The sequence below is a fragment of the Pleurodeles waltl genome, chromosome 8 (genome assembly GCF_031143425.1).
Source record: "Pleurodeles waltl isolate 20211129_DDA chromosome 8, aPleWal1.hap1.20221129, whole genome shotgun sequence".
NCBI classification, from domain to species: domain Eukaryota; kingdom Metazoa; phylum Chordata; class Amphibia; order Caudata; family Salamandridae; genus Pleurodeles; species Pleurodeles waltl.
This window is the reverse complement of record NC_090447.1, coordinates 461,037,157-461,056,023: the sequence shown is the minus strand read 5'-3', so window position 1 is coordinate 461,056,023 and position 18,867 is coordinate 461,037,157. Positions and strand designations below refer to the sequence as shown.

General features: G+C 46.3%; 1 protein-coding gene across 2 annotated transcripts in view; it reads left to right on the top strand.

The window, feature by feature from the left end:
- Positions 1-10,583: 10,583 nt before the first annotated feature.
- The window catches only part of RNF149 (ring finger protein 149), a 93,401-nt gene continuing 85,117 nt past the window's right edge, over positions 10,584-18,867 (top strand). The window contains exon 1 of one of the 2 annotated variants that reach the window (XM_069204413.1): positions 10,584-11,346. In XM_069204413.1, the coding sequence (XP_069060514.1) occupies positions 10,866-11,346 (481 nt within the window). In that variant the 5' untranslated portion in view covers positions 10,584-10,865. The remainder of the gene's footprint in view (positions 11,347-18,867) is intronic. The other variant, XM_069204411.1, reaches the window with a different exon arrangement.

Below are 18,867 nucleotides of genomic sequence, written 5' to 3'. Positions count from 1 at the left end.
CCATATACTAGGGAATTATAAGGGTGTTCCAGTATGCCAATGTGAATTGGTGAAATTGGTCACTAGCCTGTTAGTGACAATTTGGAAAGCAGAGAGAGTATAACCACTGAGGTTCTGGTTAGCAGAGCCTCAGTGAGACAGTTAGGCATCACACAGGGAACACATACATATAGGCCACAAACCTATGAGCACTGGGGTCCTGGCTAGCAGGGTCCCAGTGACACATAACAAACATACTGACAACATAGGGTCTTCACTATGAGCACTGGGCCCTGGCTAGCAGGATCCCAGTGAGACAGTGAAAACACCCTGACATATACTCACAAACAGGCCAAAAGTGGGGGTAACAAGGCTAGAAAGAGGCTACTTTCTCACACTGCTGCTGCTGGCAGTGGTGCTGCTGGTGGTGCAGGTGGTGGTGCTGGAGTTGGTGCAGGTGGCGGTGCTGTCAGTGGTGGGGGGAAGCTCCAGCCTTTCCCCTGCAGCCTCAGACGGCTGCCCACTGGGGCTGCTGCTGCTGGCAGTGGTGCTGCTGGCAGTGAAGGTGGTGGTGGGCCTCCGCTGTCTTCCTTGCCCAGCGGCGCAGGTCCTCCCACCGTTTGCGACAGTGGGTGCTCCGCCTGTCAAAGACCACACTTCCTTGGCAATTGCACGCCAAATACCCTTTTTCTGATGGGCGCTGACCTGCAGAAAACGATACAGAGCAAAGGGTATTAGTCAGACCGTCATGCCTGTTACACTCACGGCCCACCATATCCTCCCATCCCCTTACGCACAGACATTGTCCCCCAAACATGCAGCACTCTGCCCAGGAACCCTCAGCCCCCCCACACGAGGCTTACACACACAGCACTCCATACATTCATGCCCCACGCATCGTGCTCACAGTGTACTCACCTGTTTGTCTGGAGGACCATAGAGTAAAGGGTACTGGGGTAGGACCCCATCCACTAGTCTCTCAACTCCTCGGAAGTGAGGCAGGGGCCCTTTCCCCAGACACTCGAGTCATGGTCGCTTCCAGACACAGGTCACAGCAGCACTTGCAGTGTAGGTCCTCTCCTGTTGAAGGTCAGGTAGCAAGGGAGTGAACAGATAGAAAATGGCAGTCACGTCCGCGGTGGTGCGTACCGTCACCGCCGCCGTACATCACCATTGGCTCCTTGAACCCATAGGCCCCAATGATAACCAATGATGTGTTGCAAGGCGGTCATCGACTGCCTCCCGCAACGGCGCACAACATCAGCGGAATTACCTAATTTCCACTTGTCCCTCCTCACTGGTCAGGCGGCCTCCATTTCAGGGGGGCACAGGCCATGGCACCTAACTGCGTCACAGCAGACATAGGCACATCAACGGACCTACACGTTCACATTAAGTTTCTGTAATAAATGAAAGGCATGTTAATCTGAGTTTATGTTTGAATACGTCCATCTGCTCACCGTTTTTCACCCTAGAGTTCAAGCGCTGAGGATGATTAGGAGATGGAGACATACCCCGTGTACAGACCCCTGGTGGACCTGGCGACAATGGAGGACAGGCACATTATCCTAACCTACAGACTTGATAGGGCCACAATCCAAGAGCTGTGTGCTCAATTGGAGCCAGACCTGATTTCAGCTATCCGCCACCCCACAGGTATCCCCCCTCTAGTGCAGGTCCTGTCAGTGCTCCATTTCTTGGCAAGTGGTTCCTTCCAAGCGACAGTGGCCATGGCATTAGGGATGTCACAGCCTATGTTCTCAAACGTGCTGACCAGAGTGTTATCTGCCCTGATGAAGCACATGCGCAGCTACATCGTATTCCCCAAGGTGGAGGATTTGGCCACAGTGAAGGCTGACTTCTATGCAGTGGAGCATATCCCCACCATCATTGGTGCTATTGATGGTACACATATTGCCTTTGTGCCACCCTGGAGAAATGAACAGGTGTTCAGAAATCGAAAGAGCTTTCACTCTCTGAATGTGCAGATAGTGTGCCTGGTGGACCAGTACATCTCCCATGTCAGTGCAAAGTATCCTGGCTCTGTGCATGATGCCTTTATCTTGAGGAAAAACAGCATCCCAAATGTGATGTTTCAACTCCAGAGGCACAGGGTGTGGCTAATAGGTGAGTCCATGGTCCCCACCCAGTATATGTTGGTATATGAGTGTGGGGTTGGCCCTAACGGTGAGTGTCTGGCTAACAGGTATCCCTCGATATTTACAGGTGACTCTGGTTACCCCAACCGCTCATGTCTACTGACCCCAGTGAGGAATGCCAGGACAAGGGCAGAAGAACGTTGCAATGAGGCACATGGGCAAACAAGGAGGATCACTGAGCACACCTTTTGTCTCCTGAAGGTCAGATTCCGGTGTCTCCATCTGACAGGTGGACCCCTGTGCTACTCACCCAAGAAGGTGTGCCAGATCATTGTTGCATGTTGCATGTTGCACAACCTGGCCTTGAGACACCAGGGGCCTTTTCTGCAGGAGGATGAGGCTGGAGATGATCGTGTGGCAGCGGTGAAGCCTGTGGACATTGATGAAGAGGAGGCAGAGGAAGAGGATGTGGACAACAGAACTACTATAATTCAACAGTACTTCCAGTGACACCCAGGTAAGACACTGTAACTTCCCCTTCCATTGCAGTTTTGTGGTGGACATTGTACATGGCAGACTGATTTTCCTAAATCTATGGCCACTTACTGTACCCATTGGCATCTCTATTGTCAGATATCTGTGCCCCACTCTGGCTCCTCGTGTGTTTACTGCTGCCCACTACAGGTCATACCTATGTAGATTTAACTGTACATTTGAATTGCAATGTTTACAGCTTGTTAAACTAATACAGTTTTCAATCAATTGACTGACTCCATACTTGTATTAGTTCCAAGGGTGTTTATTTCTGTGATAATAAGTGTAAGGGGTATTGCAATGGGCTGGGTTGATGAAGGAGGAATGTCCAGGATAGAGTCCAGTATATTGGTATCATAGATGCATTGTTCAACAGAGCATACGGAGTTGGGCAATGGCATTTCAAGGTGGACAGGGTGACATAGTGGGACACAAGGATGACATTCAGGGGAGTCTTATTTCCTGGCGGCGGTCTTGGCAATGTTCTCTGGCTTCTGCCTGGATCGCAGGGACCTTTTGCATGGTGGTTCTCCTTCTGCAGGGGGAGGGGTGCTGGTGGCCTGTTGTTCCTGTGGTGGAGCCTCCTGCCCACTAGCGTCGGTGGAGGTGGAAGGCTGTTCATCAGTGTGGCTAGTGTCAGGGGCCCGTTGGTGTGCCACTGCCTCCCTCATGGTGTTGGCCATGTCTGCCAGCACCCCTACAATGGTGACCAGGGTGGTGTGGATGTCCCTTAGGTCCTCCCTGATCCCCAGGTACTGTCCCCCCTGCAGCCAATGGGTCTAGTGCAACTTGGCCAGTATCTGGCCCATGGTCTCCTGGGAATGGTGGTATGCTCCCAGGATATTGGTGAGTGCCTCGCGGAGAGTCGGTTCCCCGGGCCTGTCCTCCCCCTGTCGCACAGCAGTCCTCCCCTGTTGTCCTGTGCCTCTGTGCCCTGAACTGTGTGCCCACTGCCACTGAACCCAGGTCCCTGATTGTCCTGTGTTTGTGGGGTGGCCTGGGGTCCCTGTAGTGGTGGACACACTGCTGACTGACGGGTCCTGGGGACATAGGTATGGGCCTGCTGGGTGGGTGCTGTGGTGGTGTTTCCTGAGGGGGGAGGCTCTGTGGTGGTTTGGGACTGTGGCTGAGTCGACTGTCCACAAGTCCCTGATGGGCCAGGTTGGTCATCCTGATCCAGGCGTCCAAAGCTGCTGTCATCACTGAGGGCCTCTTCTGTGGGGGGACTTGATGTTGCTTGCACCTTCTCTCCGGTGATGTTGTGTAGGGGTCCTGTGGGGATGTAAATGCAGTGTTATTGTTTCTGCGTGTGACATCTTGTGCATGGGAATGTTTCCCGCTAAGGTTGTTATTACCAAGGCAGCTTTGGCTTGTGTGAGTTTTGATTTGGTTGGCTAAGTGATTGTCACTAGTGTGCATGCTGTGGTGATGAGGGTCCATGCATTGGTGTTGCATGCAGGGATTGGTATTGGGATGGGTGGGTGGGTTGTGATGGTGCGGTATATGTGAGGTGATGGAGTGATGGGGGTGAGGGTAGGGGTAGGAGTTTGTGATGGCATGCAAGTGGGGGGGGGGGAGGGAAGTAGAAAAGATTTGACTTACCAGAGTACATTCCTCCTGCTACTCCTGCCTGGCCGTCAGGATGCATGATCGCCAAGACTTGCTCCTCCCATGTTGTTAGTTGTTGGGGAGGAGGTGGGGTCCACCGCCAGTCCTCCGTACAGCTATCTGGTGTCTTGCAACCATGGAACGCACCTTCCCCCATAGGTCGTTCCACCTCTTCCTGATGTCATCCCTTGTTCTGGGGTGCTGTCCCACGACGTTGACCCTGCCCACGACTCTCTGCCATAGCTCCATCTTCCTAGCAATGGATGTCTGCTGCACCTGTGAGCCGAATATCAGTGGCTCTACCCAGATGATTTCCTCCACCATGCCCCTTAGCTCCTTCTCTGAGAACCTGGGGTGTCTTTGTGGTGCCATGGGTGTAGTGAGTGTGGTGTTTGTGGGGGGGTGTGGGGTGATGTGTTGGGGTGTGTGCTGTGAGTTTCATGGATGGTGTCTGGGTGATGGTGTTCTGTGGCTCTGATTCAGTGGGTGCTCCTGGCGTGTCTCTCTCTCAGTTGTCAATTTTTTTGAGTCGTAAAGGGTTGTGGGTAGTGTGGGTGTGTGTTTTATAGTGTTGTGGGTGTGGTGTGTATATGTGTGTCAGGTGTGTATAGTTTGAATTGTCCAATGTGGTGTTGTTATGTTAGGTTGTGTGTATTTTGAGCGCGGCGGTATCTACCGCCCAAGGTTTACCGCAGTTTAATGTCCACTTTATCGCCTGCTCTTTGACTAAACTGCTGCCTGCATTCAGCATGCCCTATATGCTCTAGCCACCTACTCAACAGCTAATGATCTCCAGGGTCATATTAGCAAAACCCAGATTAAAGTTTACAAAGCAGAAGCAGATTCTAAACTAATATTCAGTAGTTGTAGTTGGTCCCCTATTATTTCCTTTCCCATGCCTGATAAAAAAGCTCTATATGGCATAAATTCTTATACATCAGAAATGTTTCACCTGTTGATGTGATATAACTGAATACTGGTCAATGGTCCTCATGGAGTTTAGCCCCGAAGTGACCTTGATTTGGTATTTTCCTCTTCTGCATTCTTCAAATTTATTTTTCTGCTTGGCTGCTTGCTGGTTTGAAAATATCCACTTGTAGCTACATTTTCTGAATTTGTGCCATTTTAAAAAACCTGACTGAAGTTTCTGGGCATTTCTGGGGTACACCCACTGTTAACTAAGCTACAACCAAATTATTTCATGAAATTAATGCAAAGTAAATTTCTTCCCACCAGATCAATTTGCAAAGAATGTCTTCCTAGACTTTGTATTGCACAGAGGACATTTCACTGTATGGGATCCTTTTGTTTGAAGATTTATTCCATAGAAGCATCATTATTGCATTGATGTGCAGCCTACTCCACATGGGTCCGCACAATAGACAAACTTTTCAAACTGGGGCCTTTGATATATACACATTTATCGGGCCTCTTCTACAAGGTCGATAATCATTCACAAATAATCGTCTACAGTTCAAGTCACTTGCAACTATGCCCAGAAACCATTTGCCTGACATTTGTTTAATTTTAATGATTTGTCTTGTAATAAAATTATGAACATTACACTGTTCTTAACCTCTAATTTTGCTACACACAGTTCTTTAATTCGTTTTTTTTAATCTGGAAAATCAAAAGTCTTTATTTTTTAAATTAGATTATTTATTTATTGTTTCTATTTGGATTCATTTAATGGTGTTAATTTTATAACTGGTCTAAAAATCATTGATTGTTTTATTTTTATTGTGCACTTTAACTTTTAAATGGTTCTGTACTTGAAATAAATTTTAAAAACCTATCTCCTGGTCAAATAACTTTTGGTCAGTCAGCATCCTGTAACCATTCCTTGCCACCAACCCACATTGCCGAGGGACAGTGCTCCTCCTCAGTCCAGCTCTACAGATAAGACTTGTTCAAACAGGTTTTACTTACTAGTCTCTTGACTGGTAGCACAGCACTGTTGTTTAAGTTCTTGATGCAGAGATCTGTGAAAGAATGTGAGCTCACAGTTGCTTGTCCTAAGCTGACTCTACCTTTCATTCTTGCCTGTTCACTACATTAAGTTCAATTGTGTCATGAAAATATCTCCTGCACTCTTTCTTAACTCTCTGCCCCTCTTTCAAACTCTCTTAACAGTAATGCTTTGAAGTAGCACAACATTTGTGTTATGTGGTATTAGAAAGACACATCCTGCAACAGCAATATAAAACAATTATTAGACCTGTCACACTTAGGATAGTCTTACTCCAAACGTTTTGCCTTCACCCTTCCTATTTTTCTGACTTTGTTTTTGTTGGCTTTTAGACTCTGTATACTTAACCACTTCTAGCCAGTGCTAAAGTGATTGTGTTCACTCCCTATAACATGGTAAAATTGGCTTACATATGATTGGCATTTTTAATTTACTTACAAGTCCCTAGTAAAATGGTATAGCATATACCCAACTGAGGCTCCTCCTACTGGGGCGTTTCCACCTTTGAGAGCTTTTGAGAACCTTGAAGGGAATTAGGGCATAAAACCCTGCTCAAATTTTAGAATCCTTACACCTAGCAGGGATATTGGAACCTGGGGCTTTAAAAGGTTGTGTTGTTGCTGTTAAGTTTGCCAGAGTTGATTGCTCTTGCAAATTCTTCTTCCTTCATGGGGTGTACTTTGCTCAGTAGTAGATAATAAAAATAAATAAAATAGAATGGTGCATAGCTACTGCTTTTGTTACCAATTCCCATTCTTGCTTTTTTGGTATCATTGTACTCATACAGCAGCCTCTCCGTCTGACACATGTCACTGTATGGATTACTGGGCTTTCTCTGATTACCTGTTTTTTTGGTGTAGCACCCCACTACCAACTGGTTAGTCTTTAATATAACTACAGTTTGCACGTTTATTTCTCACATACCCTCACATCACACCACCAGGTGCTGCGTCCCATAACACAATAACCGCAACTCAATGATCATTTTGTACTACATGGCAACACTTCCCACAAAGGTTTTTAAAAAATACAGTATTCTCCCTACAACGCACCCTACACGCTGTAACTTACTATCCATGTGAGTAAGTGCTTCAGCACCCCACAATGGGGCAGTACACACTATACAAATACTAAAATACAAAAAAAGCATATTTCAGTGCAATGGCACATACAACACACCTTGAAGAGCAGAGGAAATGTCACCTTCAAAAGAAACACATCAAAACCTGTTCTCACAAAAGGAGAAAGGCAGCTTCATCCTTTTCTAATCAACCTGACTTACCTGTCAACGGAGTCCACCCTCTGAGTTGGACAGACCATCAAATTATTTTACTTAGCATCCCCTCCTCCTACCCTAATGCTCAGAAGGTCTCCTCAGAGCCCATCACCTGCAGGAATGGGAATAAGATCACCCAAGCTAATCTAAAACAGGCACTTCACTCATCTGAAAACAGCCTGGTTGCCTCCTCAGGTTTCCCTGCCGATAGCTTTGACACTTGGGTCACGTCCTCTTTAGATACTATCAATCCTTTAAGGACCAGAATTATGACCATGATTAAAACATCTGCACCTTGGTATTCGGCAGAACTTAAGGAGTTGAGGTTGAAGTTTTGCAGACAAGAGCACAGGTGGCTCACCACTACTGACGCTGAGGGGAAAAACATTGAAAAGGTGAAGCATAATACTGTGCTGTTTCAAAATAAACTGGTGATTAATCAGCAAAAATAGCCTTTTTTTACAGACAAATTCAGGGCTGCATATAATTCCTTTAAACTACTGATTATGGTTGTGAAGGATTTGGCCTCTCCCTCTTCTTAGATTCAGGCTTCGATCTCTCAAGATTTCTGTGATAGTATGACACACTTTTTCCAGAATAAGATTCTGGATATATATTCCACCTTTAATCTTCCTTTGGATGGTGGCTCCCTGCCTGCTGGTGTGTGCTCCAGTGCCCACAAGCTGTTGGAATTTCCTGCCATCTCTCTACAGTAGACTAAAGAGCTTATTTTAAGCATCAAATCAGGGTGGACGAGGGGTCTTTTACAAGAATAAAAATATTCTTTTAGGTACACAGAAACAGGCTCTGGGTATAATGACCATGTACCTGCTTTTGTTGATTAGACTGCCCAAATGTTTAATCTTGCTCCTGAATCTATTGCTGATTTTTGCAGAACACTTTTATGTGCATATTTCAATCATGTATTTTTCCTACTTCATGGAAAAAGGTTATTATCACTCTTCTGTTGAAAAAACGTCTAATGCAGATCTGTAAGGTTTCAAGAGCTATGGTCCGATTTCTTTCCTTTCATGGTCAACTAAGATCTTGGAAAAAAAAAAAAATCAGGAACTTGTAAAATTTATGAAGGCACAAGGCTCCTTGGACCCCTCACAGAATGGCTTTAGGTCGGGCCATAGCATGGAAACCGCCCTTGTGGTGGTAACTGATAACATCCGCCGCCATGTCAATCAGGGGGGTGCAACCAATTTGCTAATGCTTGATCTATCTACAGCATTTGACACTGTCTGGCCAACACAGGTGATTTAACGTCTGGAGGAGATCGGGGATGGAGGCTTAGCCCTCCGCTTAGTATCCTCTTTCCTCATGGATAGAGTTCAAATGGTCAACTGCGGGGACTATATAGCGGAGACTTTTAGTCTTCCATGTGACGTTCCCCCGGGCTCTACGCTCAGTTCAACTCTCTTTAACATTTATGTTGCTCCCCTGATGGTGTTGGTGTGCTCCTTTGGCTTCGAAGTACTGTCGTATACTGATGACACGCAAATCATCATGTCAATTTCCAATGATTTGGCCTTGGTTGCTAAGAATTTCAGGCATTGCATGTCCAGCATTGACAAATGGATGAATGAAAGTGCCCTCAAACTCGATGCTGTGAAGACTGAGGTTTTAGTTTTTGGTGTTCAGGAATCCATCTGGCCTAGTATCTGGTGGTGTGAGGAGTGTGGGCCTCTTCCCACCCCACTTAAATGAGACAACAAATAGGGCATTGTGTTTGACAACTCCTTGAGCTTTGACATCCAGATCAATCGTATAACCAGTACTTGCTTTCATATCATTAGAATCCTGAGGAAGATCTTCTCTTATATTCCTGTGGAGTTACGCCAGGCTGTTATTATTGGGCTTATCACCTCTAGGCCTAGATTCTTGTAACTCCCTTTACATGAATACTATCACAGCATGCGTCAACAAGTTGCAAGTTGTACAGAATGCAGCTTCTTGTCTCATTATTAACATTTCCAGGCATGTATTGGTCAGGAAATGTCTACGGGCCTTTCACTGGCTTCCTATCAGGAAGAAAATTGTTTTCAAGGCCTTATGTATTGTCCATTTGGCCCTCCACCAACAGAGTTCTGAACAGCTTAACTCCATATTCTACTGGTATGTCCCACCCAGAACTCTCAGATCCTCCTCTCATAAACTGGCCTTTGTTCCTAGATTTTGTAAAGCCAGATGTGGAGGGAGGGCCTTTCCGGTGGAGGCTGCTAAGCCCTGGAACACCCTGACAGTCCACACTGCAGACACAGAGTACTTTTCGGTCTTTAAAAAACAGCTCAAAACATGGCTCTTTGGTCAGCATCTCTCTTAAATAGTGCCTCTGTCATCTTCATAAGTTTTCTGCAAGCGATTTGATACTTTCGGGTTTAGTGCGCTATACAAGCTCTAAATACATACATACATCTTGTCTTTGCCAGGGAGACCCAGACTGTGAGTATTGCTTTGTAAAAGAGTACTTCACACCATTTTCTTGTGAGACGTATAGGGACACTACAGCAGTACTGATGTAAATTAACTGAATAAGGAAAATTCCCATGCAGGTGATTTATAGTCAGACACATTCCTAGTCTTTCAGCAACCTTCACCACCTTCCAGATCCCGTCGCAGCATCACCCGAGATAATCTACGGGGGTGGTGGTGCGGGAGTTGCACTTACGTCACTTCCCTGTTTATGAAACCTCCTGCATTGCAAATGTATTGGTTTCTCCGATCCTGCTTATCAGGCATCCCTTAAGTTAAAGGATACATGTTGATGTTTTTCTAAGTGCGAGTCAGTGTCGTAATGACAATTTTACATCGTATGATCGTATGATGCAAGAATGCTTTATTGGTACGAGGAAATATTTTTTCTGACGTATGGGTTAAAAGGTAGGTGATTGATTTATATTTAGGTATAATTTGCATACAATGCAAGCTATGCATGTGATGAAATCGGTTAGGGTAGATGTTAGAGTCCTCTGTGTTCCATTATTGTCAGGGAATTTTTCGGTCTATTTTCTGTGTCTTTAATGTTGCCTTCTGCCAGATAAGTCTACAGCTTGTTCTACTTATCACTGACTCTTCCCTTGCTTGTCTCCTCCCCTCTCCCCCTTTTCTTCAGCAGTGCACACCAGTTCCCAGGCCGGCCTCCCCCGTTCATGTCTCCTCCCCCTGCGTGCAGTGTGATTGCTCTGACAGCAGGAAGCTTCCTGTGCAGGCTTTCGGTTTTGGCTGCCGGTGCCGGGCTCCTGTGGTGTTAGGTTGTGCCTCCTGCACCTTTCTTTCTCCTGTTTGACTTGTTCTACCGTCCCTTGGCTCACAGTCCCGGGCCCGGTGGTTTCCTCATACGATCGGCTTCCCGTCAACCCCGAGCCCGGTCGAGCTCCGGTGCGCCCTGAGGGCCATGGCGGGGGTGCGGGCTCCCCTGGCCGCCGTGCTGCTGGTGCTGGGCTGCTCGGCGCCCTGCCTGGGCCGCTCCCTGGAGTGGTACACGGCCCTGGTGAACACGGCCTACACGGACCCGGCCACTAACCTGACGGTGCTGGGCAGCACCGAGAGCGGCCGCTACGGGGACAGCTCGCCCAAGGAGAGCGTGCAGGGTCTGGTAGGGGTGCCGAGGGCTGCGCTGGCCCCCGAGGCGCCCCCCGAGGCCCTGGAGGGCTGCGCCGCAGACACGGAGTACTATGTGCCGGGGGCCGCCGCCTGGCCCTATCCTCCCGGGGAAGGAGAGGAGGGCGTCGCCGGGTCCTGGATCGCGCTGGTGGCCCGGGGGGGCTGCACTTTTAAGGAAAAGGTCTTTAACGCCGCCCGGAGGAACGCCGCCGCTGTGGTCATCTACAACGAGCCCAAGGCGGGTAACGCCACCGTGTCAATGTCTCACATAGGTAAGGGACCCCTCATTTACCCCCTCAAACACGCACAACCCCCGGCTGTTAATACACAGAACCCCAACACACACAACCTATTGCTGTGCCCATGACCTACATCGGTGAGCGCCCCCACCACTCCCCGCCCCAGTTCCACCCTGCTCTTCGTCTGCGCGAGGATCCGTACCGACGGCATCGGTACCCCGCGAACTAGGCGGGCACTATAGTCTAGCGCCATACCACACACAGCCCCTGGTACCATCGTGTTGTACCTGTGTAGGAGACCCCCATGCCAACAGAAACATAGCCATGGATCCACCTAGCAGTGCCCCAACCTTTACCCATTCTATCAAGATCACCTCAACACGCAGCCCTCCCCTAGAATTCCTGACCCACAGCGGGCCCTCCTTCAGACTCACCATCTCTTTAGGGAAGCCACCCACGTTACTGATGTGTAGGCGCACACACACAGACATGCACACCAAACTACCTGGAATGACCAACACAAACATGGAGGCCATCCCCTACTCCCCACCATCGCCCCTGACAATACTGCTTGTTTTGTTACAGTAAAAGGCTCTAACACCACCTCGAGGCCTCTTTGTGTTTAGTCTCCTACTGCACACACGCTGGTGTTGTTACCACTCTACCATTAAAGATCCATGTGTCGTAGGAAAAAAACACGGTTTTAATATGAGGTGTGGTTTACATATCCTTCATGTTGTGGGGGAGGATGGGTTATATAGCGCTAGTAACATTTGAGGCATCTTGAGAGCTCTAGCATGTAGGACCAAGACTGTTCGATAAGGTTCGCATGGTGCCTTTCGATTTCTTTATAATTGTATTTTATTTTTGTTTGGTACAGCGCCCTGATCAAACGTACACTGCTGAGCGTTCAACCTAAAGCGAAATCATTTACGGTGTTATCCTCCACGTTGGAATTGTGGAGGTTAGTTGGAGAAACACGTCGCTTGTGTTGTGGTGCCCTCGCTGTTTTTTTTTTACACTTGGTTGATCGGCTGGCATTATGTTGTGTTTAGTCGGTCTTGGGGCACCTTGATTTTTGTGTGCCCTTCTATGTAAGGAGGCAGTTTGCACACATGAATCTTCCTGTAACACAGTTGTACCCCTGAACCCCACAATAGACAATCTCACAACCATAACTGCACACAGCCTGCATGTCACACACACAGGCAACACAATCATAAAACACTGTATGCAACTCCGGCATCCCACAAAGGCGACATTCACAAAGGGCAGCATGACTCCTACCCCCGAACACCGCCCCGCTATCCATAGGTCCGCATCAGATTGTCCTCTAGCTACATTTGCATAGGTATTCAACTTTTAATTGGCCACCAGTGACCTTTTTTTTAACCCCCCTCCCCCCGCGCAATCAAGAATCCCTTTACCACAAAGAAATAGGATGAGCACCTGCCCGAATGTTAAAGGTGACGACCCTGTACTTTGAATTGTACACTCTATAACGGCCTCGGTGATACCCTTAATGTCCGCTGTTGGAGTTGAACTCATTTGCCCTGTCTTCCCCTCCTCTGAAATGGTCCCTTCTCTGAACTCCGACACCAGCTAGAAGCATGCGCGAGCTACCCATTGTTGGTGACCAGTAAGGAGAATATATTAAGAGAGGGCGTTTCTTTTGTCTTTCAGAGACATCGGCTTTCCTAAGGAGGGCACTTCAGGGGTCTTTCCCAGAACTGCCAACTCTCCTTAACGGAAGGGGGGTGGTTTGGAGAGGACGACTCCTTAATTAATGCTTTGACTCGCTCAGCCACCCATTGTGGCGGAGCCTTTGAATGTGTATTTAGGGTAACCACTCACGCGCCCTCTCTCGATAATTGGTACTGTAATTATACAACAGCCAGGGGCGGGACTACAAAGGGACTCGCCCCCACCCTGGGCTAGCTTTAGCTCTGCACCCCCTAAACAAACGGCCGTACCCTGTGTTTGTGATTGAGGTGTAGTGATTAAGTGCTAGGCTACTAGGCTGTTTTTCTTAAGGTATAACCGTACTAAAGGGGTTCGCTTGTTGCAACAAATGAGTAGAGTTCTGACCTTACGAAGTCTCCAAAGGAATCCAGCGAAAAGAGTTTATCACAGTTCCTTTATTTTTGTGAAACGTTCTTCAAAACAAAGGTTACGTTGTTGCATCTTCTAATCATGGGATGCGTACGCGGTTACAGCAAAATGGGGTTCCAGGCGCTGACTACTGGGCTGGAGTGTCTATTTTAGTTTTTTATTTTGGTGCAAAACCACTGGGGTGGGGTATCCTGTGCAGTTGTCAAGCACACCTGAGTTGTCTAGAAATGTGTGACATATTCAGAACGTTTTCTTTGACATGTGGCTTCGACCTTGACGCTTCAGCTAAGGTATTAAGTGCTCTGTTTGCCCAGCTGCCCCGATGGAAAATCATGCAACTGAAACAGAATAATCCTGTCGGTATGAGGTGAGGTCTCTTGGCAGTGTTGATTTGTCGGTTTCATTGCTTGATCTTGGCACAAGAACTTCGTGTGAACATGCACGTCAGTGCTAGGTGCCAAGATAGATTCCCTTTCTTCCTCAAATGGCTTTTAGCCTAAATCTCTTTACTTTTTATTTATTTTTTGCTAAACTCTCGGAAACGTCTTTTTTGTGTGCGCGACAATGAGAGCAGAGTTTTTATTTTTTATTTTTTTATTTGATTTGGACAATACCGTTGGCATGCTACTCTGACCCGGGACGGTTTTGTGTGTCGATGATTCCTCTCCCATCTTCCACACACTTTTTCTCTTGCAGACGAAACGTGTCCTTTTCAGAGGCAGGCATACACACACGTAGCTCCACCATCTAAAGCATTAGCATCTGCACCTCCCCTTTTTTTTTTGTGGTAATTTATCAAGCACAGATGGAAATGTTGCCTGTCCTGCCGATGCTATTTTCAAGTCAGCTACTCTAACTGCAGTAATGCAAACATGCTCACGTAAATAACATAGAGAAGTCAAAATACAAATAATAAGTTAACTTGCCTTCCTCGCATTTGCTAGGTTGTGGGCGGAGTGGGTATTTTTTTCTTGAACGATAGACAGAGAAGATTTTGATTTGACATTTTGATTTTGTGTTGCAGAGCTAGTTGTCGGGTGACATTATGTTAATTCTAACAGAACAAAGAAACATCTGGCTTGTAAGAGCCATCTCCGCCTGCTCACAATAGAATCACTGCTGACTGAACTGTGTTAGCCTCTCAGGAAGTAGAGGTCGGCTAGCCGAGCCACGGGCCTGGCTTGGCTCTTAACCCCTTGAATGCCAGGCCTTTTCCCCTCATGTGCCCAGCCTGTTTTTGGGCTATTTGGGGCAGTTCGTGCGTAGGCCCTCATAACCTTTTCTCCACATAAGCTACCCATGCCAGATTTGCGTCCTTTTTTTCCAACACCCCAGGGATTTTGGAGGTACCCAGACTTTGTGGGTTCCCCTGAAGGAGACCAACAAATTAGCAAAAATGCAGCGAAAATTTTGTTAAAAAAAAAAAATAAATAAAAAAAAAAGAAACTGGGGGAAAAAGGGCTGCAGAAGAAGGCTTGTGTTTTTTTTTTTTTTCCCCTGAAAATGGCATCAACAAAGGGTTTGCTGTGCTAAAATCACCATCTTCCCAACTTTCAGGAACAGGCAGACTTGAATTAGAAAACCCAATTTTGACATTTTACTGGGACATACCCCATTTTTACTATTACAGGGAGTGCAGAATTATTAGGCAAGTTGTATTTTTGAGGATTAATTTTATTATTGAACAACAACCATGTTCTCAATGAACCCAAAAAACTCATTAATATCAAAACTGAATATTTTTGGAAGTAGTTTTTAGTTTGTTTTTAGTTTTAGCTATGTTAGGGGGATATCTGTGTGTGCAGGTGACTATCACTGTGCATAATTATTAGGCAACTTAACAAAAAACAATATATACCCATTTCAATTATTTATCATTACCAGTGAAACCAATATAACATCTCAGCATTCACAAATATACATTTCTGACATTCAAAAACAAAACAAAAACAAATCAGTGACCAATATAGCCACCTTTCTTTGCAAGGACACTCAAAAGCCTGCCATCCATGGATTCTGTCAGTGTTTTGATCTGTTCACCATCAACATTGCGTGCAGCAGCAACCACAGCCTCCCAGACACTGTTCAGAGAGGTGTACTGTTTTCCCTCCTTGTAAATCTCACATTTGATGATGGACCACAGGTTCTCAATGGGGTTCAGATCAGGTGAACAAGGAGGCCATGTCATTAGATTTCCTTCTTTTATACCCTTTCTTGCCAGCCACGCTGTGGAGTACTTGGACACGTGTGATGGAGCATTGTCCTGCATGAAAATCATGTTTTTCTTGAAGGATGCAGACTTCTTCCTGTACCACTGCTTGAAGAAGGTGTCTTCCAGGAACTGGCAGTAGGACTGGGAGTTGAGCTTTACTCCATCCTCAACCCGAAAAGGCCCCACAAGCTCATCTTTGATGATACCAGCCCAAACCAGTACTCCACCTCCACCTTGCTGGCGTCTGAGTCGGACTGGAGCTCTCTGCCCTTTACCAATCCAGCCACGGGCCCATCCATCTGGCCCATCAAGACTCACTCTCATTTCATCAGTCCATAAAACCTTAGAAAAATCAGTCTTGAGATATTTCTTGGCCCAGTCTTGACGTTTCAGCTTGTGTGTCTTGTTCAGTGGTGGTCGTCTTTCAGCCTTTCTTACCTTGGCCATGTCTCTGAGTATTGCACACCTTGTGCTTTTGGGCACTCCAGTGATGTTGCAGCTCTGAAATATGGCCAAACTGGTGGCAAGTGGCATCGTGGCAGCTGCACGCTTGACTTTTCTCAGTTCATGGGCAGTTATTTTGCGCCTTGGTTTTTCCACACGCTTCTTGCGGCCCTGTTGACTATTTTGAATGAAACGCTTGATTGTTCGATGATCACGCTTCAGAAGCTTTGCAATTTTAAGAGTGCTGCATCCCTCTGCAAGATATCTCACTTTTTTTGACTTTTCTGAGCCTGTCAAGTCCTTCTTTTGACCCATTTTGCCAAAGGAAAGGAAGTTGCCTAATAATTATGCACACCTGATATAGGGTGTTGATGTCATTAGACCACACCCCTTCTCATTACAGAGATGCACATCACCTAATATGCTGAATTGGTAGTAGGCTTTCGAGCCTATACAGCTTGGAGTAAGACAACATGCATAAAGAGGATGATGGGGTCAAAATACTCATTTGCCTAATAATTCTGCACTCCCTGTATTTTTGTGCTTTCAGCCTCATTCCAGTTAGTGACAGAAATGGGTGTGAAACCAATGCTGGATCCCAGAAAGCTTTCTAAAAATTAGACAAAATGCTGAATTCAGCAAGGGGTCACTTGTGTAGATCCTACAAGTGTTTCCTACAGAAAATATCAGCTGAAATAAATGAATATTGAAATTGAGGTAAAAAAAACAACAGCAATTTTTCTCCACATTTTACTCTGCAACCTTTTCCTGCAAAGTCAGATTTTTTTTAATATACCGTTACGTCTGCTGGACTCTTCTGGTTGTGGGGATATATAGGGCTTTCAGGTTCATCAATAACCCTAGGTACCCAGAGCCAATAAATGAGCTGCTCCTTGCAATGGGTTTTCATTCTATACCGGGTATACAGCAATTAATTTGTGAAATATAAAAAGTGAAAAATGGGTATCAAGAAAACCTTTGTATTTCCAAAATGGGCACAAGATAAGGTGTTGAGAAGCAGTGGCTATCTGCACATCTTTGAATTCCAGGCTGCCCATACTAGCATGTGAATTACAGGGCATTTCTCAAATAGACGTCTTTTTTACGCACTGTCTTACATTTGGAAGGAAAAAATGTAGAGAAAGACAAGGGGCAAAAACACTTGTTTTGCTATTCTGTGTTCCCCTAAGCCTCCCAATAAAAATGGTACCTCACTTGCGTGGGTAGGCCTAATGCTTGCGACGGGAAACACATCATGGACACATCACATTTTTATATTGAAATCTGACATGTTTTTTGCAAAGTGCCTAGCTGTAGATTTTGGCCTCTTGCTCAGCCGGCACCTAGGGAAACCTACCAAACCTGCGCATTTTTGAAAACAAGACAACTAGGGGAATCCAAGATGGGGTGACTTGTGGGGCTCTGACCAGGTTCTGTTACCCAGAATCCTTTGCAAACCTCAAAATTTGTCCAAAAAAACACTTTTCCCTCTCATTTCGGTGACGGAAAGGTCTGGAATCTGAGAGGAGCCACAAATCCTTCCACACAGCATTTCCTCAAGTCTCACAATAAAAATGGTACCTCAGTTGTGTGGGTGGCCCAGGTGCCTGCAACAGAAAAATGCCCAAAACCTGTAGAGATTGAGGGGATCGCACAAGACGTTGATAAGCACATATTTTTCTTTTATACATCTTTTAGGCTGACTCTGCTTTGGGGACCCACACAAGTGAGGTATCATTTTACTTGGGAGACTGAGGGGAACGCTGGGTGGGAGGAAGTTTGTGCCGCAGCAGTGATCCTACAAACAAAAGTTAGGAAAATATGTTTTTTAAGCCTATTTTGAGGTTTTCAGAGGAGTCTGGGTAAGAAAATGTTGGGGTATCCAGGTAAGCCACACCTCCTTGACTCCTTAGGGTGTCTATTTTTAAAACATGTCTGGGTTTGGTTGGTTTCCCTCGATGAAGGCCGCACCCGGGACCAAAAAAATAGGTGCCCCCCTACCCTCTCCCGCAAACACAGGTAGTTTTGCAATAGATCATTTTGATGTGTCCATGTACTTATGTTATGTTCCAAACACTAAAATTGGGAAAAGAAACCCATTTAGGTTATGTTAAAAAGACCCCTCAGCCACCAACTAAGTTGATGGCATGCTTCATCATAGGGGTCCCACCCAAAACACCTAGCGTGTCACAGGTGTGCTGCGCCACCTGATTACAGCAGAGCAGGTTTTGTCATTTTTACCACACATAGTGGTTGGATTTGGCATGAGGGTGAGTGATGGTTCAGTAGATCAAATTTTATTAACAAGAGATTTCACAAAAATAAAATGTACTGTTAATAACTGAAAGGCCAAAAAACTGAACCAATGACTCACAGCTTGTGAGCTGTAAAGCCACGACAGGGCACCAACCGCTTTATAGTCCATTCATACACCTTTCATACATGACATGCACAAGACCATTCAGGCCGCCAGCCACAGGCCCAGCACATTACAACACTCGCATCAACAGACAGCGCCACACAAGGGCCCATCACTTACCTACGCCCACATGCCTGATACAGCAATCTCACCAGCTGATGGGAGTGTGTGGACTGGTGTTTGGCTGGCAGTGTATTGCAGTAGCCAACAGCAAGTCAATATTTACACCGCCAGCCAAGCGTCAGTCCACACACAATGGCATCACTTTTCTTTTTTTTAAACAAAAAAAACACTAACTAATTAGAAATATTTACAAAACTACAAACACAAAAGCTCTAACTAAGTACATGGCAGAAATGCCAACCAT